Here is a 22,746-nt window from a genome sequence, read left to right on the forward strand (position 1 = left end):
CACAGAGACAGTGAAAGCTATGTCCATAGAAATTCGCTTTAATGTTCTCTAAAACTTGACGGGTCCATGGCCAGGCTGACAACTCCACACAAACGTGAAGGAACCCAATAGGCAGGTGCCAACAGAAAGCAGGTGCAGGTGGCTCTGGGCAAAGCAGCATCTCCCTAGTCACCATTCACCCCACCTGGAACAAGTAGAACCTCCCCCATTCAAGGTCCACCCCAACCTGGGAGAGGCAGCAGCTCCCCTGTCTGCCATTAACCCTGACCTGGGAGAAACGACACATCCCCATGCACCATTCACACTGACCTGGAAGACACAGCCCCTCCACCACCCACCTTCCACACTGTCCTGGGAGAAGGGGCACCTCCTCCATCCACCATCCAGCCCACATTGGGAGAAGCAGACCCTCCGCCATGTGCCATCAACCTCCGCCTTGGAACAGCAGCTCCCCTTTCCACCATCCGCCCTGACCCGGGAGAAGCAGCTCCCCCATCCATGGTCCACCCTGACCTCTGAGAAGCGGCCCCTCCCACCCCCATGCAGAGTGCACCCTGATTGGCCCTGATGCCTGAGGTGTGGGGGGGCGGGCTTCGCTGCTGCCACTGCTTCTGGTTCTCTGAGTCCTTGCTCTGTGCCGCTGCACATCAGGCTGTTGCTGCGATGGGACCACGTGACAGTGTGCACCAAGGGGACTTGGTCGGGTGTTGCGTGTCACCGGGAGACGTCCCTGGAGGGAATCCTCACTGAGCAGATGAAGCAGAATTTGGGTTACCATGAATTTTCCCAAAGCTGCAGTACAGTTGTTCAGTCCTCTAACTGCCTGAGGTAAATGTTGGCAACTTCCTTTTACATTAAATTTCATTTTTGTCACATAATAAACTTGGTTATTGACCATAAAAACTTTATTAATATACAGACTAATTATTGATACTCACCGATGTATTTTATGTGTTATTGAGAGTCAGTCATTTGGTTTAGAAAGACCGATATCACACTGAATAATTCGGAACATATTTAAGGCATAGAACGTGCATTTTTTTCTCTTAAGCAAAATGAGGCGTTCTAGCCAATCTTGCTAGTGTTATTTATAGCATCTTATTTCCTGAGAGAAGACAGGAAAAGTGAGTCCCTGCCTTCCCTCTCTCTGTCTGGCTCCTCCCAGGCCTGTCTGGCAGGGGCCGGGGTGTAGGAGGAGGAGGCGGCCTCCAGTACAGAGGGGCTGGACTTGGACCCCTGCAGCAGGTACTCGGAGCAAATGGTGAGATCAGAAGGGGGATGATGTCATTCCTTCGAAGGAATGAATTAAACGTGCTTCCTCGTGTGTCTGATTGACAGCACTGCACAGGAGAAGCGGCATATAAAGCCTCACTGCCCGGGAGCCGCTCGGCCACGTCCACCGGAGCGTCCTGCACGGCGGGGCCGGTCTCTCGCTCCAGCAGAGCCTGAGCCTTTCTGACTCAGTCCGGAACCCTGAAATCAGTCACCACTGCATCTTTTTAGCAAACCAGGTACGATTATTTCTTAAACTCAATTATTTCATCGTGCTCCAAGTTTAAGAAATTAGAGCTCTGGAACTCTAAGAAGGGGAGAAGAAAAAAGAGCTATTGAGATTCTTAAGGTGGGGGGTGCATCTATTAACACTAAACGGCCAGCCTTTCTTCACGTGGAGTTTTGACTGCCCACTGGAAGAGCAAGGCACGTGGCGGCCGCTAAGCTTTTCCTCCGCGGCTCCTTTCCCCGGCTGGCCCGGCACCCCTTCCTCTCTGAGGGTTGTGGTTGCTGCTATTGTAATGCATATACCTGCCTGGGAGCCCGGTAAAGGCTTTATGTTTTCAGCTTCAGAATAAGAAGATTCCACACGAGAGTTTGTTATTGAGGAGGGAATCAGAAACCACTCCCGGAGTATCTGAAAAGTAGCTGGAGATTAGAGAGAGACTCTGATTGTTAACATTATTAGTAGATTAGAGAGAGACTCTGATCTCTGATGAACATGATTCGTAGATTAGAGAGAGACTCTGATTGTTAACATCATCATTAGTACATGACAGAGAGACTGATTGTTTACATCATTCGTAGCTGAAAAGTGATTTTGAACCTAACTAGAGAGTATTTGTGGTGAGTCTATGCAAAGTCCTGTGACTGCCGGGACACACAGCGACTTTTAACAGTTTTGCGGCAGTTTGCATATGAAAAGCCAGCTGGTGGGTTGCCTGGCTACCACTTAAGGAAGGTGGGTTTGGCCGCCCAGGACTGGGGGCTGAGCACCCAGGAGCCTGCTGTTTCATCAGACTGCTGTTGGCGGGGGATGGCCGGTAAAGGATTAGCTCTCTGCAAAGTTATCTTTTACTTTGATTGTTCATCTGAAAAGAGTTTTCAAAGACCTTTGCAAATTCAAACTACATTCTGCTGCAGACAGGCACTGAAATCTTTCTTTTGGAAAAACACAAGCATAAACATGGATGCGTGGCATGCAGAGGCTGGGGCAGGGGTGAGCGGCACTGGCTTGTCCGTGGCTCCATCCCTGCCCGGTGTCCCTGGACGGGCTGAGGCCAGGCAGCCCGGCTGCTCATCCTTCCTGTGGCATGGAGCCTCACTGTCCTTTGACAATCCTCAGCGGCGGATGCTTTGTTAGACTCCTGTTCTTGGAAGAATCCACTTCAAGGCAGAGACAGTAGGATCTGGTTTTGTCAGAGGAGTTTGCTTTACTTTTTCCAACCTGTCCTTATGAAGCTGGGCATCCAGAACTTTCGCGTTTGCCATCCTGTTCTTGGCTGGCCTCTGCAGGGCCAGCCCCACACAGCTGTCCTTAGGGGACTGCGATGTGTCCGGCAGTGTGGGCTGATGAGGTGGAGAGCTGGGAGGAGCCTGCCAAGGCTGTACCTGAGCTGCGTATTCTAACACCTCTGTGGTGCTTACTGTGTGCAGGTACTGTTCTAAGCTCATGGTCAAGTGTTCACTCATGTCATTAAACCCTCTTAAGAGCTCCATAGAAAGGTCCTGTCAGCACCACCATTATGACTGCGGCTGCCTCGGGCATTTAGAGTAGAAATTGCCCCAGATCCAGAGGCACATTCTGCTCCTATAACCCATGCCTGCGGCTTGCTGGGCTAAGTCAGCCCCTGGTGAAGATTCGTTTGCTGAATTCATCTCTCATAACAACCCAATGAGGTGGGCGTTTTACATGACGCTATATTTCTACAGATGAGGAAACTGAGACAGAGAGGTTAAGTAAGTTTTCCTAGGTTGCACAGCTGGTGCTCAGCATTGCTCAGCCTGGTGATGGCCTCCGCCAGCCGCGGGCTGTGCTGCTTCCGGAGCCAGGACAGATGAAGCAATCACCAAGGACCACGGGGGTGGCACTAGGGGCAGCAGATGGGTTGCGGGGAGGCCGGGAAGCAGATGAGTTGGAGGGGTGTCCAGGGAGCAGATGGGTGCGGGGTCTGGAGGTGCTGCCAAGCATTTCTTCTGGGGAACGTTTCTCTATTCCTAGAAGGTGAGGATTTCCAGGTTACCAAACGTTGTTTCTGGAGAGGGAGAGTCCTTGGATTAACAGTGAGAAGTTAACAGCCTTTGCTATTCGAAATATGGGAAGAATTGGGGTCTCAGTCTTTGCTTCAACCTGGAGCAGGGTGTGACCAATTGCTGGAAGAGACTTGGGGAGCCCTGGGACCCGCAGGCTCATGCTCCTTTGGGAGAGGAGAAGCTGAGACCCACGGGGTTAATCGTGCAGCAGGGCATTGGGCCACGTCTCCTGACTCCGGGTCCAGCCTCCACTGAGCTGTGCCAACTTAAAATCCCCAAGAATGGAAAAACAGGCCTGCAGGAAAATAAAAAGGCAGGGTCAAAATGATGGCTAAGTCAAGTGTTCTGTTTTTTTGTAAGTATAATTCACCAAATTAAGTTTATTTCTAACTTTTTTTACAGTTAGTATTTATTCTGTTTAATTAGGTTATGCGTAACTGTTTTTTTTTTTTTTCTGGATCTTTACACAAAATGCTTTCACAGATTATTTTGTCAGGCTGGATATTTTTCTAAATTCAAACTTTTTAGATCTAAGTCCTGTCTACGAGTCGTATGAACAGAATTACTCCGGGCAAGCACTGACCTTGCCCATCGTCCATTTGCTCATCTGTAACACGAGGACAATTAGAGCACCCCTCACCTCCCCGGCTGTTATGAAGATGAAATAATAGGAATATTTAGAACGTGATGAGCACAGTGTTTGCCGGCGAATGCTACCCCAACAAATCTTAGTTATAGTTAGAAGAATCCTGCTTGAAAAGTAAATTTCCTCCTTAGCTCTTAGTTTCCCACAAATCCAGTTGGTGCTGAGTTTTATATGCAAACTGTTTTTCAATGGTCATGTGAGTCACTGGGCCAGTCTCTCTCATGGGCAGGGTTGCAGCTGTGGACTCATCACTAACAAGGGTTTCCTGTATCCCCAGGAGCTAAACTGCAGGAGGCAGGATGGTCTGGGGGCTGGTCCTGCTGGCTCTGTGGGTGTGGCCCAGCACGCAAGGTGAGTGTCCTCAGAGCCCGTGGTCTCTCGGGCTTGTGAGATGTGGCTTAGCTGCGAGGGGAGAGACGACAAAATAAAGTGTGTGGTTGGACAATTTTTACCCGTGAGGACCTTCTAGCTCCTTAATAGTAACTTACTTCAGAGCCAATATGACATGAGATAATTTATCTTTGGAAAATTCAGGTGTTAGAGAAAAATGCCATTTCACTTAGAGTTGCACAGTTTATCCTTTTTTTCTGTAGAGGATGTTCACAGCACTGCAAGTATTTGATGTTTGTTGAATTATTTTTGCTCCACTTTCTTCCTCCTTTAAATATTTTCCCATGTGTTTACTTTTCTACAGTACGATTTTTAATGACCATGTAATATTTCATCACAGATGAAGCCTGATCTTTTCAATCAATTCCCACTTAGATTGGTTTATTTTCATTAGCATAAATGGTGACACAAAAAATACTGATGTGGATAAATCTTAAGTAGCATTTGTGATTATATCCTTTGGATAGGTTACAAAATTAGAATCGCTGAATCAAAACTTTTAATTCTTGCCAAGTAACTCTATGGAAAGTGGTCCCATGCCCACTTCTATCAGCAACACTGTGTATTATACTGTTCTAATTTGCCAAATATTAGATGAAAAGGAAGGCTTTGTTTAAACTTTCCGTTCAGTGTATTCCTTCGAATTATTTAAACTTATGATTTTGGTAAGGTCTGATCACTTTTCTTGCCAATAGCCTAGGTGGTGAGTTAAAACCATTTGTTTCTGTACTGGACACTGATCACTCTTTCAGATCCTTACCCACAGGGTGCATTAAGAGTTGGAGAATACATTTTTACAAAATAGCAACCTGCTAACATAACGGGTTTTAGGCAGTGGATCTCAACAAGAAAGCAACATACGATTGAGCGGCTTTCAGACACTTTATCAGTAGCAAGGCTAAAGATCCATGTCTTTCCTAGTTATTCGTTCATTTATTTATTTCCTGAGCAATCAACTGGTAGAGAGGACGGCTGCTTTTCAGCCTCAGATCTGAGATGGAAGAGCCAGACAGAGTGACTTGGGACATGTGCCAGAATGTCAGTCGAGGCCCGGATTCCCTCACCACGAAGGTGGGGCTCTGTGAAGGGCAGCTAAACCGACAGCGCGCTGCCTGGCCCCACCGATTTACCTTCTGGCACACGCTCCTCAACCAGCCAGGGACAGAAGCTGACCCCACAGACCCACAGCTGCGTTGGGACCACACTCTGAATAGCGGCACTGGCAGTGGCTTTTCATCAGAGATTCATCAGATAGTGGCTTTTCATCAGAGAGGGCTCTAGCATTCCTATAAAAGAGGGAGAGAAGCTGTGGGATATTGGGAGGCCTGGTTAATTTCCTTACACAGGAGGTTCTGGTTTGTCACCCTGGGTCTGGCCAACCTCGCCCGCTTCCCCTACGTCACCTTCTGCACTGCGGTTCCCTTTGCAGCTGGTCACCAGGACAAAGGCACGACCTTCGACCTTTTCAGTATCAGCAACATCAACCGCAAGACCATTGGCGCCAAGCAGTTCCGCGGGCCCGACCCCGGCGTGCCGGCTTACCGCTTCGTGCGCTTCGACTACATCCCCCCGGTGAACGCAGAGGACCTCAGCAAGATCACCAGGATCATGCGGCAGAAGGAGGGCTTCTTCCTCACGGCCCAGCTCAAGCAGGACGGCAAGTCCAGGGGCACGCTGCTGGCTCTGGAGGGCCCCGGTCTCTCCCAGAGGCAATTCGAGATCGTCTCCAATGGCCCTGCAGACACGCTGGACCTCACCTACTGGATCGACGGCACCCGGCACGTGGTCTCCCTGGAGGACGTGGGCCTGGCTGACTCGCAATGGAAGAACGTCACCGTGCAGGTGGCTGGCGAGACCTACAGCCTGCACGTGGGCTGCGACCTCATAGACAGCTTCGCTCTGGACGAGCCCTTCTACGAGCACCTGCAGGCGGAAAAGAGCCGGATGTACGTGGCCAAAGGCTCTGCCAGAGAGAGTCACTTCAGGGTATGCTCTGCAGGGAGGTGGCCACCGTGAGGGAGGAAGGAGCTTTGCTGCCAACTGATCCGCGAGTGCGTCTGGTGATGCGATGCTTGAGCAGGCGGAGCCTGGCCTTAGAGAAGCACACTGCACCTCCACACACGTGCTCACATGCATGCATGCACACACTGCACACCACATGCAACCACAGGCATGTGCATACGTGCACATGCACCACACACACACGAACACACATGCATACAAACACATGAACACACATCCAAAGACATATACACAAACACTGCATATGCACTCACACTCGCATGTGTATATACATCACACATGCACACACCACACACACACGTGAACACGCATGCACACACACGAACACACATCCAGAGACATATACACAAACATAGCATATGCACTCACACTTGTATGTGTATATACATCACACATGCACACATCACACACACATGCGAACACACATGCACACAAACACACGAACACACATCCAGAGACATATACACAAACACTGCATATGCACTCACACTCACATATGTATATACATCACACATGCACACACCACACACACACGCGAACACACATGCACACAAACACATGAACACACATCGAGACATATGCACAAACACTGTATATGTACTCACACTCGCATATGTATATACATCACACATGTACACACACCACACCACACATGCACAGACACACACCTCACCACATGCACATGCATGTGAACACACCCTCACATATGCATGCCAGTGTGCACACAAACACCGTACATGTGCACACACATGCACATGCAGACCCACATAAACACCATTCACACACTCATGTGCATGCATGCACACCACAGACATGCATGTGAACACACACATGCACACGTACACACACCCTACATGGGCATACATGCACATACACAAATAAACACCATGCATACACTCACATTCACACAGATGTGTGCACGTGCCACACATGCACACACACACCACACACACATGTGAACATACACTCACACATGCACATGTGCACACAACCATATGTAGGCACTTATACAGACATGTGGACAAAATAGATGTGCACACACCACACACAGCCATGCAATGCACACACATCACACACATGTGAACACACACATACACACATGTGCACAAAAGCACCATACACAGTCACACACATGCACACACTTACACACATAAACACCATACATACACTCACATTCACTCACATCCACCACACACACATAAACACACATATAGAAGCACACACAGAACCACAGATGTACAGACACATGAGCACACATGCACACACACTCATACACACGTATACACACACAAACTCCACATGTGAACTCATGCATACACATACGTCCACCACGCATGTGTACACACACAGGCACACATGCACACACAGGCACACATGCACACACAACGCATGCAGAGCCACAGGCAGTTGTCAGCACTTACATACTTTCACACATGCACTCACCCTTTCATGTGCAAACACCACCCACAAATGCACACACACACACAACGCACGCCTTTCTAAGTCATGATTAATCAGAGAGGGCTGCCCCAGCTGTGCTTTCCTGACTGCACTAATAACCATCAGTTGTGATTGAGGGCTGGTTTGATTATCGGGGAATCAACCCTATTCCAATGTTACTAGCAATCCCAGACTCTTTTGATCACGACCAAAACCACTCCTAAATGTTTGCTTTAGTAGCGAAATGATGGGAGAGCAAAGTAGCAGGTGCCCTTTTCCAAGGGAAAGGGCTATTGATTTATGAGGGAATGGTTTCATGTCCATGTTGGTTAAAATATGTTTGGAAATGAATCTTCCTTAAACTGCAGGTGTTTAGAATCACAATAGGGTGTAGTACATTGCTCCCTCCCAGTCATGTAGGGCCTTGGAAATAAGTACATGGTTAAACTCAGTAATTTGAGTAAAAGGCCTAGAGATGCATAGCTTGTTTTTGAGTTAATCTCTCATGGGTACCCGGGAATTCCATACTATATAGGATTGGCCCAGCCCCACCGTAACTCAGCTGCGAGAGGCGCTCAGGGTCTGTGTCTCTGAGTGGACCAGTGGGCTTCTGTGAGCTCCTTAGTCCGATGCAGAAACTCGCTAATCATGGTGACTTGCAAGGGAAGAATGGCCTTGAACGTCCATGGGAACATGCCCAGAACACAGCAGGCCACAGCTCTCCAAGGGCCATTTCACTCATTTACGAAACATTTCCTTCTAGGTAGATTTCTTACATTACACTTCCACTTCTTGTGTCATGCTCAAAACCAAAATTTCAAAAGTACTGTATACAGAAAAACTGATTATAAAGAGACTGCAAACCTGCTACGTAGAAGGAAATACTTTCACTACTTGAAGATCGCATCTTGTGTTTTTAGAATGTCAGTTAGCTTGGCATCAAACATTGGATGTTTATCTGTTGCTCTATTTTTCTGCTTGGATGTATTTACAGGGTTTGCTTCAGAATGTCCACCTAGTGTTTGAAAACTCAGTGGAAGATATTCTAAGCAAGAAGGGTTGCCAGCAAGCCCAGGGAGGTAGGTGTGTTTTGAAAAATGCATTTTATTTACTGGCTTGGATGGGTTTCTATTGTGACATGATGTATGTGTGTGTGTGTATATATGTGTGCATGCATGCTTGTAAAAATTTAAGTAAAAATATTTGGAACTACCACTATTGTCTTTGAGTGAGTTAGCTGGTCACCTTAGACATGTTGATATCTGAAAATAATAAATTGATTAAACAGTTAATTTTAAGCAGATTTTAATAATCCAAACAATTTTATTATAGAAGACAAAATATAAATAGCTGGTACTTTAATATGACTTTAAATATAGGCAACTTTTCTAGTATATTAATGTGTGATGCTCGTCTGCCTAAGGAAAGTCATAGATATTTGTTGAACTTGACTTATAGAAGTTTTTCTTTCTTTTTTTTTTTTTTTTTTTTTGGAGATGGAGTCTTGCTCTGTCCCCCAGGCTGGAGTGCAGTGGGATGATCTCGACTCATTGCAAGCTCCACCTTCTGGTTTCACACCATTCTCCTGCCTCAGCCTCCCGAGTAGCTGGAACTACGGTCACCCGCCACCATGCCTGGCTAATTTTTTGTATTTTTAGTAGAGATGGGATTTCACAGTGTTAGCCAGGATGGTCTTGATCTCCTGACCTTGTGATCCGCCTACCTCGGCCTCCCAAAGTGCTAGGATTACAGGCGTGAGCCACTGCTCCCGGCCTAGAAGTTTTCTTATACTGTTCATAGTTGTTATCTCCATCATATGATGGAAATCTATGCTACTTAAATCATTGACAGATGATCTCACCTTTTCTGTTAGTTACAACTGTGAATGATATTTCCAAGCATACTTTCCAACATTTTCTTGAGCATTTCATTCCGAAGGTTGCTATGACAGGTTCATTAAATACCATACATCATTTAATCTTCAGAGTCACTACGTGAGATGCGTACTTTCACTTTCTTCGTTTTACAAAGATGAAGTCTGGCGCCCAAGGGGGTGCTGTGTGGCTGCCGTGTTCAGCTCCCCAGAGAGCAGGCAGCAGGGCTGCTGCCGGGGTCTGACAGCCTCCAAGCGGAGCTCACGTCTGCCACACGGTGTGGCTGTGTGCGCATGAAGGCCAGGCCATTTCACTTCCAAATTATGACAAGTGTAAATTGTTATGTCATCAGGAAGATGTGGGATTTGGTATCTTTGATGCACAATGACTCTGTGATTCCACTGCCTACTTCAGAACCGGGGTGCGTAGCCCACTCCTCAGTTACACTTTGCAGGTTCTGATTGCTGTGCATGTCCCGTGGGGAAAGAGAACAAGGAGACATTTGATCATCAGTGCGGGGAGAAGGGTGTTCTAAGACCAACCCTCATCCCAGCTCCGACTTTCACCCCGCCATGACCCTCGCTGTGCCTGTGACCTGAGGGGTAATTTGCAGCACAGGCGGAGTTATCTTGGCTCCAGCACTCTGAGTGCCAGGGCCTCAGCTTCATGAGGCAGTGCTCTTCCCGGGCTCCTGGGGTGGAGGTGGCTGTGGGGCTTTTGGGTACTTTTTGTTGCAATAATGTTTTCAGTCTGATATATTTATATGTATATATGTGGGTGTGTGTGTCTGTGTGTGTGTATTTTCACTAATATAGAAAAATATTGTTTTTATAAACAAAACATATATGCAAATATGTTTTTATGAACAAAACATTATGCAAATATATGTTTATTATTTTATAAACAAAACTTATATGCAAATATTTTCACTACTATATGCAAATATTGTTTTTATAAACAAAACATATATGCAAATATTTGTATGAAAGAAAATATACCCTTCGTGGTGTTCCTAATCACACAAACGTGGGTTAATTTCACGTGGGTTCAGTTGAACTAGCGCAAAGGTTGTCTATGGCACGTTGAATTAGTTGTCATAATGGTTAGTGAGTAAAACTAGCCTACTATGACAAACACGACTTACAACTCTATGTAAGCAAACACCTTGTGTGTGTGTGTGGGTGTGTGTGTGTGTGTGTGTTACCAGCATACACCCTAGCAGGTGCAGTCTCCTTCAGCAGGTTATTTCCTAGGCTCATAGGTACCAGTGAATAATCCCTGGAACTATTAAAAGCCAACCTTTAAAACTTATGAGAAACTCTGAGATCTTCCAAAAAAAAAAAAACCCAGACTTACAGAGAAATCTAGATCTGTTATCTCCAGATGTAGAATAAATATGGATCTATATACCTATATCTACCTACCATATGTGGCCATCAACCCTGAGTTAGTCTACTCAAAGCCAGGTGGATGCTGATGTCCCATTGGAGATCTTTGCCAACGAAGACTTCTTCTTCACTGGTTGTGTCAGACTTGAGGAAAATGGGCCTTTATAGAAACACCTACTTCATGGAATGGTGCTTGGCAATGACACTCCCTTCTTCACTGTTTGTTAAAAGTGAGAGTAACCTTGTGAAGAGGCTGAGCCATTATTATTTTACAACTGAGAATATTGGCAGAAGCCTGGAGAAATGCAAGCTAGTTGGAAGGTTTTACTACCAAGTAAAACTACATTCCTGTCAGAGCCGGAGCAGAAGCAAAGATATATGTGGTCTTTTGTTTAACTTTTAAAAGAATGAAAAGCAAATACCCTAGGTTAGCTAAAGATCGGTGTGCTGGGTAAAATCCACTCAGGGTGGTTTCTCTCTCTCTGTCAATACACTGATATTGACCTGATTGTACATGGTTATGGGCATGATGAACTGAGGGGAAGCCTCTGAGCTTAATGCGAATTGCAGCACAGTTTATAACCAAGTGATAAAAACTCGATCACGGAATGCCTGACAGTGCTGTAAAATGTGTAAGTCATTCCTCAATAATGGACTGTCCGAGAGAAGTCAGGCATTTCAAAGACGGGATCCTCACCCCTAAGAGGGAGCAGAGTCCTAGATGGGGGTGAGGTGAGCTCCGGCGTAGAGCCTGGGCCCCGACTGCGTCCATGCAGGCCCCACTGAACCTGAGGACGGGACCTGCCTCCGTCCCCAACTTGCCTTGGGTCAATTTGTAAATTACATGCCATACCCATCCAGGTCCCACGATATAGGGTTTCAGAGGGAGCGGTGGGAAGGTGGGAAGGTGGGAGCGGTGGGAAGGTGGGAGTGGTGGGAAGGTGGGAAGGTGGGAGCGGGGGGAAGGTGGGAAGGTGGGAGCGGTGGGAAGGTGGGAAGATGGGAAGGTGGGAAGGTGGGAGCGGGGGGAAGGTGGGAAGATGGGAAGGTGGGAAGATGGGAAGGTGGGAAGGTGGGAAGGTGGGAAGGTGGGAGCCAGGGGAAGGTGGGAAGGTGGGAGTGGGGGGAAGGTGGGAAGGTGGGAGCCAGGGGAAGGTGGGAAGGTGGGAGCGGGGGGAAGGTGGGAAGGTGGGAAGGTGGGAAAGCTGGGACCAGCAAGGCACAGTCTCGAGGGGACTGGCTGTTTCAGCAAGAGGATGAGTGAATTTTCTTTAAAGCAGAGCAAGGAGCTGTAAGAAAGGGTGTTTGGGGATGAAAATAAAAAAGGATGAAGAGTCTAGAGGAGCCGTCAGAACTTGTGGGGGATGTGTTGTTCAAGAAGCAGATTTGTGGTCGGAAGCTTTGGAAAGAGGGGACCTGGGTCTGAGTGACGTGCGTGGCCACTCCTGCTTCTGCGTTTGGACCATGTGGGCCTGTCCTATACTGCTGTGTCTCCCCACTCCTAAGCTAACCACGGCTCTGCTCCGTCTGTGATGCGTGGCAGTGTGGGAAACAGCCGCTGTCCCCTGTCCCTGCTGTTCCTGGTGTCACCCAGCACCAGGCCTCTCTGGGAACCAGAGCAGGTCATCCTCCCTGTGGTTCCGGCCCCTGCTGCTGGCCACGTCCTCCGTGACGCTCACGGCCCTTCTGTGCTTCCCCTCAGCTGAGATCAACGCCATCAGTGAGAACACGGAGACACTGCGCCTGGGTCCGCATGTCACCACCGAGTACGTGGGCCCCAGCTCGGAGAGGAGGCCCGAGGTGTGCGAACGCTCCTGTGAGGAGTTGGGGAACATGGTCCAGGAGCTCTCCGGGCTCCATGTCCTCGTGAACCAGCTCAGCGAGAACCTCAAGAGAGTGGTGGGTGCCCGCGAGGGGCTGCAGGGGTCACAGGGCACGGGCAGCTCCACCGCTGGCCCATCTCGGCGGGTCTCAACACTCCCTGGCCTGGCGGTGCCTGGTGCTCGATGTAAAAACCCACAGTTCTCAGGGGAGGCGTCTGCCGGGACCCTTGCTCAATATTCAGTGTTGTTAGAGGGAAGTTGGGTAGATCTAGGGAAGTATTCCCAAGGAAAACAGTCCTGGGCACAGTCTCCAAAGTAAATTCTTAATTTGGGGAAATTTATCTCCTCAGTAAATCTGTAGGTACGAGTGTATACACACACACACGCACCTGCAGAGGAAAATACTTTTATTTAAAGGACTACATGTTGGAGTAGCTGAAGAAGCAGGATGGGAAGTCCCCGTGAGGCTGGCAGGAGTGAAATGCATTTTAGCAGCACAGCTTGGCCAGGAAGAGTGAGAGATGCCTGCGGGGCTCAGGACGGGCAGCTCGCAGTTTAGAGGAAGGGACTGAACACAATGAGGTGCTCTGGGCCACGGTGCCCCACGATGTCCACATGGCTAACCAGGGCGCAGTGATGCCGACTGTCACTTGTACCCAGAGGACGCGAAGTAAATGATGCCAGGAGATGGAACCCGGGGCTAGGAGGGCTGCGAGGGCAGGAGCCTGGGGCAGGGAGGGTGGCGAGGGCAGGAGGTTGGCTGTATCCCTGCCTGTCCTTATGGCTACTGCCTGGGGACCTTGTTCCCACCCCCAGTCCCACCTTGGGTTCCCATTTGAAGGAGCCCCAGCGTTGCTCTGCACTAACCCAGGTGTGATGTGAGCCGCGCAGTTTCCACTCCCCTGGAAGGCAGGTGGATAGGTCGCCGCAGAAGCCCAGGCAGTGACAAGCTGTGACACTGGCTCAGAAAGCTCCATGAGGATAGAGGGCAGCTTCTGGAACTTCCTCCCAGGGATAAGTCAAGTCCTACTTGACTTTAGAGCTTTTTAATGAAGGAGGAACTTTGTTTTTCATCCACAAGCATGATGACTAAATATGTTGTTTTCTTGTCTATACTTAAATGTTTCACTTGATTTTCCAGTCGAACGATAACCAGTTTCTCTGGGAGCTCATTGGTGGCCCTCCTAAGACAAGGAACATGTCAGCTTGCTGGCAGGATGGCCGGTTCTTTGCAGAAAATGAGACGTGGGTGGTGGACAGCTGTACCACGTGTACCTGCAAGGTGAGGCCCCAGAACTCAGCTCTCGGGGGAGGAGGCCACCACTGGACACTTAGCAGAGCCTGACTGCCTGGAAATGCCAGCGTTCAGTGCGGATGTGTAAAACCTGTTCAGCTACGTGAGGAAATCTGAGTGCAAGAACCACAGACGGGCCAGGAACCATATTCATGACTCGAATCAACCTCTTTGTTTGCACATAAAGAACCAGAGCCCAGAGAGGGGGAGCGACCTGGCCAGCGTCACCAGTGGGTTAGAAACAGGAGGAACAGAGAAGCCAGACATGGTCCTAGACTCCGCATTTAATTCCATTCAGTTCTGACACAGCCTGAGGCTCAACAGAAACGTTTGGGGGAAATACCAGCCACTGCCTGAAGTCTTATAGACAGACAATTTAGCTTTTAGTGTCACTCTATTTCTGCTAACAGTGGCCTCAGAGTTACCTTAGATAACGGGAGTTCCTGCTGCCTTTTCGTCCCTCCTTCCAGGAAGCGTGGAGCTCTCTGTTGCTTCCTTGCTGCTCCGTGAAGGGAGAAAGGAACGGAATGGATGCAGAGAGCCATCTGGGGGCCCTGTTCTTGTTAGGCTCTGAGCACTAATGGGAGAAAAAGATGCCCTTATTTTCACATCTCTGTTTGTAACATACGGTCCGTAGGATGGAAAACATTCAGCCATTCTGTCGACTCCTTCTAGTCTCAGCCCTTGTACCAATGTCCCCTGCTTTTAAATGAGTGTTTCATGCATGCCTTTCTTCACTTGTAGAAATTTAAAACCATTTGCCACCAAATCACCTGCCCGCCCGCGACCTGCGCCAGCCCGTCCTTCGTGGAAGGCGAATGCTGCCCCTCCTGCCTCCACTGTGAGTATCGCCAGCCGGCGAGCGCATCCTGCATTTTTAGGAAGTCCATGCTTGTTTGTTTATTTGTTCATTGGTTGGTTTTGGCGGAGAAGAGTGAGGTTCAGCCCCATGAGGACAGGTGAGGGAATCAGGGGCCCACCCTAGGCCACTGGTCGTCCACTGAGGACTGACTCGTGGCCAGAAAGGAGTGTGGAAGCCCTGGGAACGTGGGGATGGGAAGGCCTGTCCTGATGCTTCTCAGACGAGGAAGCTGAGCCCAGGGGTCATGCAGGTGAGTCCAGAACAGGCCTCGATGGAGCCCCAGCTGAGTCAGAGGACACATGTAGATCTGTGACTGTTATGGCAGCGAGCAATCACTGTACACACACTCCTGGATAAGAACCATAGGAAATCAGACAAACAAAAACCAAAGACTGTTACCTGAGGAATGTGTTCTAAGTGATAGAAATACGTTCCAAGGAACAGAACCTGAGATGGAGAGGAACCACGCGTGGCCACCCTGGGGGTCCCGGGCCACCCTGGAAACTCAGTGCACCTTCAGAGACTGCCCTCGGGTCTCTGTGCTGCCTCCCACCCCTGCCCCGAGTTCCCTTCCCAAGCTGGCTCTGCTGACTCCACCCAGAGCTCCTGAGCCATCCATGGCTCCCCAGTGCCTTGCCATCCGGGCAAGGTGCTTCAGGTCCACACCCCAAGTTGCTGCTGCACTAAGACCAGGCAACACTTCTCCCAAACTAAACTAGTCACCATCCCCCAAACATTCCCAGAATGTCCCCGTGGCCCCAGAGCTGTGTCATCCTCAGGACACCTTAACTGTGATGTGGACAGAGAATGAAGGGACTCAGAGCTCACGCTCTGCCACTCTGTGATTTCGAATACAATGGGATACTTCTGAGTTTCAGATTTATTGCCTGTAAAATGCAGAAAATGTATCCCTTATACGGTTAGTCTTATAATGAAAATCAACAATTCAGTACGCGTAAAAGTGCCTCTTAGGTATTCACAAAGCCAGATTGCTCCTGGCACAGCATAAAAATATAATCCTGATAATTAAATGGCTCACATTAGACTAGAAGGAGATATTTTATGTTACCAAGAGCATCATAACCAGGAAAAGATCGCCTTGACCATTTTTCTTTTCTTTTCTTTCCCTGCTTTCTGGAACACTGAGTCACGGCACATTCATTGGGTTTCTCTCCTTACAGGAATGATTTCTTGCACCAGGTTGCTCTTTCCTTCCATTTGGGGGCTGTGATTACCCACGAGGAATTTCTTTACAGGGAATCTCCTTTTTATTAGCTTGTTTCAGTTTACTTGGAAATAAGTGACCTGTAATTTTCACCAATAATTGAAATGTTTCACTACATTATGTAAATCAGTGAACAGAGGTTAAATGGAGATACATTAAGTCTTTATAACTTTAATGAAACCTCAGGTAGAAAAGATTCAGCACTGTCTTTGGCAAGCTGTTTTATAAAATCGATTAGAAGACCTTCCTGGACACACATGGATTTAGCTCCCCACAGCACCCAACAGTAGACCCAGAAATGCGTTTCTGTTCTTCCCTTGAAAGGCAGCCCCTGAAGTCCTGTGCTGGTCACAGACTTGAGTCCCACAGAGCCACAGCCCAGCCACCGGGACGTCCACCTGCCCCAGCCAGGCAGTGGCTCCTCAGACTCCTGGATGCATGAACTGCAGCCCCGTGCCAGCTGCCCTGTGCCTGTTCTGTTCTGTGGCACGTCTGTGAGGCAGGGCCTGATTCCACTCTGTTTGCTTCCTCTGGCAGCGGTGGATGGTGAGGAGGGCTGGTCTCCATGGGCAGAGTGGACCGAGTGCTCGGTGACGTGTGGCTCTGGGACGCAGCAGAGAGGCCGGTCCTGTGACGTCACCAGCAACACCTGCTTGGGGCCCTCCATCCAGACACGGGCTTGCAGCCTGAGCAAGTGTGACACCCGCAGTGAGTGTCGGGCATGTGACACCCGCATGCCTGTGGGGGTGGGGCCAGGCTTCCTTTAGCCTTTGAGACCTTTGCAAGGGACACAGCTGCCCTCAGGAGGCGCTGGGCCTTTGCAAGGATTCTGGCCAGGCGAGGCTTTTCCTCCCGGCTGATGGGAAGGGTTCTCCTTCCCTCTCCTCAGCAGCTGTGAGGTGCTACTAGGTTAATAAGGCACATGGTTTATAGGCAAACGCCCCTCAAGGCAGCACAGCCTGATCTCTCTGTGCTTCTTGTGTTAGTCCGGCAGGACGGCGGCTGGAGCCACTGGTCACCCTGGTCTTCATGCTCTGTGACCTGTGGAGTCGGCAACATCACACGCATCCGTCTCTGCAACTCCCCAGTGCCCCAGATGGGGGGCAAGAATTGCAAAGGGAGTGGCCGGGAGACCAAAGCCTGCCAGGGTGCCCCATGCCCAAGTAAGTGCGGTGAAGGTGGGGCCCTGGGTAGGTGGGTTCACAGGCGGCTCACAGTGATCCGGGGTGCCAGGGTTTGTTCCAGCCCAGCCCAGCTGAGCAGCAAAGGGGGCTGCCATCCCAGGCCTGGCTCAGTACAGGACCCATCCTTTGTGGTTAATTCTGCTCACCTGTGCTCAGCGCCAACCTCGTCTGAGATAGTCCCGTTTCATCCCGGTTCAGGAGAGACTGTAATTAAAAGAAGAATGAGCCAGCACTGCAGCTCTGTCATGGGAGTGAGTGTGGATGGAAGTGAGTGAGTGTGGACAGGGAAGTGAGTGTGGACGGGGAGGGAGAGTGGATGGGGAGGGAGTGTGGACGGGGAGGGAGTGTGGATGGAGAGTGAGTGAGTGTGGATGGGGAGGGAGTGTGGATGGAAGTGAGTGTGGATGGGAGAGAGAGTGTGGATGGGGAGTGAGTGTGGACAGGTAAGGAGTGTGGATGGGAGTGAGTGTGGACAGAGGATACCGCAGATGCACAGAACTGTGTCTCTCTGAAATAGTCTTTCCCTGCGTCTGTGCAGACTAGGGTGGGAGTTATAGAGCACTTGGGCCAAAGCATCAAGGACTTCCCCAGGGAGACCTGGCTCAGGAAGTGCATGGACATGCTGAGAAAAAGAGGGTGTGCGGAGATTGCTTTCAGCAGTGCTCATGCCTCATGGATACTGCCTATGAGGACATTCGGTGTCACACCAGGCTTCCGAGTTGAGGTCACCCTCCATGACAGAGGGACACCTTGGCGAGGAGTTCTGAGCTTCTCATTGTAAATGGTGGTGTGGGGCCGGGCACAGTGGCTCATGCCTGTAATCCCAGCACCGTGGGAGGCTGAGGCAGGAGGATTGCTTGAGGCCAGGAGTTTGAGAGCAGCCTGGGCAACATAGCAAGACCCTCTCTATTAAAAAAATTCTTTTATTAAAAAGAGGAGGTGGTATGATTTGTCTTCTGGAGGCCAAGAGATTGCAGCAAAACCACTGGAAACGCTGTCATCTGCACCACTCCTGGAATACACCGTTGCAGCAGGTTTAGTGGTACGATCACGCTCTGACCTGTAGTCAGCCAACCTGGGGAGAAACCAGTTTGTGAGGCTGTATAGGGAACACCACGTCCCACCTGCTCTTCCCTCTCATTCAGCCAGCTCACGTTCTCCACCCCGGGCCTTGCTCTGAGCTCCCCCTGTTGGTTTTCCCTGCAGTCGATGGCCGCTGGAGCCCCTGGTCCCCGTGGTCGGCCTGCACTGTCACCTGTGCCGGTGGGATCCGGGAGCGCACCCGGGTCTGCAACAGCCCTGAGCCTCAGTACGGAGGGAAGGCCTGCGTGGGGGATGTGCAGGAACGCCAGATGTGCAACAAGAGGAGCTGCCCCGTGGGTGAGTGAGGGGTGGCAGCGGGGGCACTGAAACCGGCTTCCGTTCTGATGACAAGCGCAAACACTTTGGGAAACTAGATGAAAAACACAGAAAAGAAAAATCCATTTTAGTTGCACATGTGAAGACAACTGCTTTTAACATCTGTATTTCAGTCCTCCTGTATTTCTAATGTAAAAGCAGAAAAGATGCCATGTGGCGTGGCCTGTGGAATGTGGGTAGTTGTGTGGCGTGGAATGCGGTGTGTGGGTAGTTGTGCGGTGTGGCCTGTGGAATGTGGGTAGTTGTGCGGTGTGGCCTGTGGAATGTGGGTAGTTGTGTGGTGTGGAATGTGGTGTGTGGGTAATTGTGTGGCATGGCCTGTGGAATGTGGGTAGTTACGTGGTGTAGACTGTGGCATTTGGGTAGTTGTGTGGTGTGGTATGTGGTGTGTGGGTAGTTGTGTGGCATGGAATGTGGTGTGTGGGTAGTTGTGTTGTGTGGCCTGTGGAATGTGGGTAGTTGTGTGGTGTAGACTGTGGCATTTGGGTAGTTGTGTGGCTGGGAACATAGCATGTAGATAGTTATGTGGTATGGAACATGGTGTGTGGGTAGTTGCATGGTATGGAATGTGGCACATGGATAGTTGTGTGGTCTGGGATGTGGCATCTAGGTAGTTGTTCAGTGTAGAACATGGCACGTGGGTAGTTGTGTGGTCTGGAATGTGGTATGTAGGTAGTTCTATGGTCTGGAACATGGCACGTAGGTTGTTCAGTGTGGAATGTGGCATGTGGATAGTTATGTGGTGTGAAACATGGCATGTAAACTGTGATATGATCCGGAGCGGGGCATGTGGGTTGTGAAACGTGGCATGTGGGTAGCTGTGCAGTGTGGAACATGGCACATGGGTAGATGTGTGGTCTGGAATGTAATATGTAGTTGTGTAGTGTGAAACGTGACATGTGAGTAGCTGTGTGTTGTGAAACATGGTGTGTAGGTAGTTGTGTGGCGTGGAACATGGTGCGTGGGTCGCGGTGCGGTGTGGAAGGTGGCGTGTGGGTAGATGTGTGGTGTGGCCCGTGGCGTGTAGTCATAGTGTGCGTGTGCTTCTGTAACCCACTGCACTGTGCCCACCTGAGCAATGCATTCTTGGAAATGACGCCTGATTACACAATTTGATGACAAGGATATCCAGAGTGTTTGACGGCACACAGGGCGGGCTTCCCTCTGTGCTGCGCAGGGTGCGTGGTTAACTCGGCTGCACCTTCTCCCACCCAGATGGCTGTTTATCCAACCCCTGCTTCCCGGGAGCCCAGTGCAGCAGCTTCCCCGATGGGTCCTGGTCATGCGGCTCCTGCCCTGTGGGCTTCTTGGGTAACGGCACCCACTGTGAGGACCTGGACGAGGTGGGTGACCCCGCCCTGGGCTGTGGGCGCCCTGGAGGTCGGGAGCGGCCTCTCACGTCTGCTTGTCCCCGCAGTGTGCTCTGGTCTCCGACATCTGCTTCTCCACCAGCAAGGTGCCTCGCTGTGTCAACACTCAGCCCGGCTTCCACTGCCTGCCCTGCCCACCCCGATACAGAGGGAGCCAGCCCGTCGGGGTCGGCCTGGAGGCAGCCAAGACGGAAAAGCAAGTACGCAAGGCCGGCCTTCCTTGTGTGTTGTGAGAGGCTTTGGAAAAATCACATGAGTTCGGAAAAGAAGCAGGAGAAAGGAGAGGAAGGGGTGGTGTGGCCCAGAAGAGACATGGGAGGGGCTGGCCCGGGGAAGCTGAGCACCGACACAGCTTGGCCTTGGCCGCTCCTCTCAGCGCGGGGGGGAAGGGCGGAGTGAAGGTCAGGCCACAACCTCTCAGCTATCAGCGGCATCCCTTGGTGAGCTGCAGCTGAGGCTCAGAAACGATGGCTGAGTCACTCACAGAGCCTCAGGAACGAACAGCACCTCAAGTGCATGTCCAGAAAGCCCTTCCCACTTCAGGACTTGGGTCTGCTTGGGACGGGGCCTGCTGGGGGCCGTGGTGCCCAGCGCCCTGCCTCGACGCCTCCAGAGCGTTAGCGTTAGTGTCCTGCCTGTCACTAACCACGCAACCCTTCTCCCCTTAGGTGTGTGAGCCCGAAAATCCGTGCAAGGACAAGACACACAACTGCCACAGGCACGCGGAGTGCATCTACCTGGGCCACTTCAGCGACCCCATGTACAAGTGCGAGTGCCAGACAGGCTACGCGGGCGACGGGCTCATCTGCGGGGAGGACTCGGACCTGGACGGCTGGCCCAACCTCAACCTGGTCTGCGCCACCAACGCCACCTACCACTGCATCAAGGTGAGGCGTGGGGCTCACAGGGCACCCAGGCCACGGCGGTCAGCCCTCCTCCTGGTGCCAGGGACATTTTGTCGAGGGGGGGAGCACAGCGAATTTCGAAGCACGGCGAATTTGGAGGGAGCGTCTCTAAGGCCTCTTGCCTGATGACCAGGTTAAATGCGTCCCCCGGGTCCCCTTTCTGGGGGTCCTTAGTAGACACAGCCACACTCTGGCGCCGCCCGCTGCTGGGCACCAGAGAACAGCAGGTGCCTCGGCCCATATTTGCAACTGTGTGCATCGCATTACCTGAAAGTGTGAGTAGAGGGAGGACGCCGCCGGCTCCACGCTCAGCTCCAGGCTGTGCCGAGGCCACTGTGTCTCAGGCAGGTCTGGCCAGGCTTTGTCACTTGGAAAGAGTTAGGACATGGTTTTCTTCCCAAAGCCCAGGTGTGTTGCGATATAAGGAGCAGCTCAGCTGGCTGGGAGAAGGAGCTCCTTCGGGGCCTGTCACAGGCTGGACCGCTTTCCTGTGGCCACAGGAGCGAACACCATGGTCCAGGAAGCTCAGAACAACAAAAATCTGCTACCTCACAGCTCTGGAGGCCAGAAACACGTCATGGTGCTAGCGGGGCTATGCTCCCTCTGCTTCTCCCCGCTTCTCTGGCTCAGCCGTTGCTGGGCTTCTGGGGCTGGTGGCTGCATCACCCTGACCTCTGGTCTGTCTTCATACCACTTTCTCCAGTGCCTTTCTCTCCCGAAGCTTTCTCTGCCTCTCTCTGATAAGAACACCTGTGGCTGTGTTTAGGGCCCACCCAGATAATCTAGGATGAGCCTCTCTGTTCAAGGTCCTTAACCTAATTGCACTTGTTACCATATAAGATGAAATTCACTTCAGCCATATCAGGTGACATACCCGGGCTCCAGACACCAGGACGTGGACATCCCCTGTGGGAACCACCACTCAGTCCACCGCACAGGGTGCCCCAAAATGTGTTAGTGCAGTTTTATGCCTTAAGAAAGTCAGACATGGAAATGCCACAAACTGACACAAAATATCACTTGAAAATATAACTATATTCATTTTTATTTAATATTTAATCATGCTTGTGAATTTTGTGTTAATTTTTTCTTTCAGTCCCTCTTGACTAAAGATGGCAAATACTGACTGAAACAAAATATGAATATGTTTTAAAATCAATGAGGCACTGATCCCAACCTATGTTACACCCCTTGGCTACCCAGCCTACCCTTCCTGAAGCCCCTGATTTCAGAAGGTCAGCTGCAGCTGAGACCATGCTGCTGGAAGACCTCCTGATGATTCTTTCCATTGTCGTGGAATTTTAGATGGAAATTTAATAATTTTGAAAATGGTACATAATTTACAAAATTGTATGTGTGTGTGTGTGTGTGTGTGTGTG

General features: G+C 50.3%; 1 protein-coding gene across 1 annotated transcript in view; it reads left to right on the forward strand.

Annotated features, from left to right (window-relative positions):
• The first annotated feature begins 1,120 nt into the window (after positions 1–1,120).
• THBS2 (thrombospondin 2) overlaps positions 1,121–22,746 on the forward strand; it is a 42,834-nt gene continuing 21,208 nt past the window's right edge. The window contains exons 1-14 of the mRNA XM_017892402.1: positions 1,121–1,245; positions 1,339–1,511; positions 4,449–4,522; positions 5,991–6,547; positions 9,018–9,102; positions 12,988–13,184; positions 14,250–14,390; positions 15,147–15,243; positions 17,027–17,197; positions 17,476–17,652; positions 18,880–19,053; positions 20,308–20,435; positions 20,510–20,662; positions 21,131–21,349. Of these exons, the coding sequence (XP_017747891.1) occupies positions 4,471–4,522; positions 5,991–6,547; positions 9,018–9,102; positions 12,988–13,184; positions 14,250–14,390; positions 15,147–15,243; positions 17,027–17,197; positions 17,476–17,652; positions 18,880–19,053; positions 20,308–20,435; positions 20,510–20,662; positions 21,131–21,349 (2,151 nt within the window). The 5' untranslated portion in view covers positions 1,121–1,245; positions 1,339–1,511; positions 4,449–4,470. The remainder of the gene's footprint in view (positions 1,246–1,338; positions 1,512–4,448; positions 4,523–5,990; positions 6,548–9,017; positions 9,103–12,987; positions 13,185–14,249; positions 14,391–15,146; positions 15,244–17,026; positions 17,198–17,475; positions 17,653–18,879; positions 19,054–20,307; positions 20,436–20,509; positions 20,663–21,130; positions 21,350–22,746) is intronic.

Source organism: Rhinopithecus bieti, unplaced genomic scaffold (assembly GCF_001698545.2).
Source record: "Rhinopithecus bieti isolate Rb0 unplaced genomic scaffold, ASM169854v2 scaffold_1017, whole genome shotgun sequence".
In the NCBI taxonomy this organism is placed as follows: domain Eukaryota; kingdom Metazoa; phylum Chordata; class Mammalia; order Primates; family Cercopithecidae; genus Rhinopithecus; species Rhinopithecus bieti.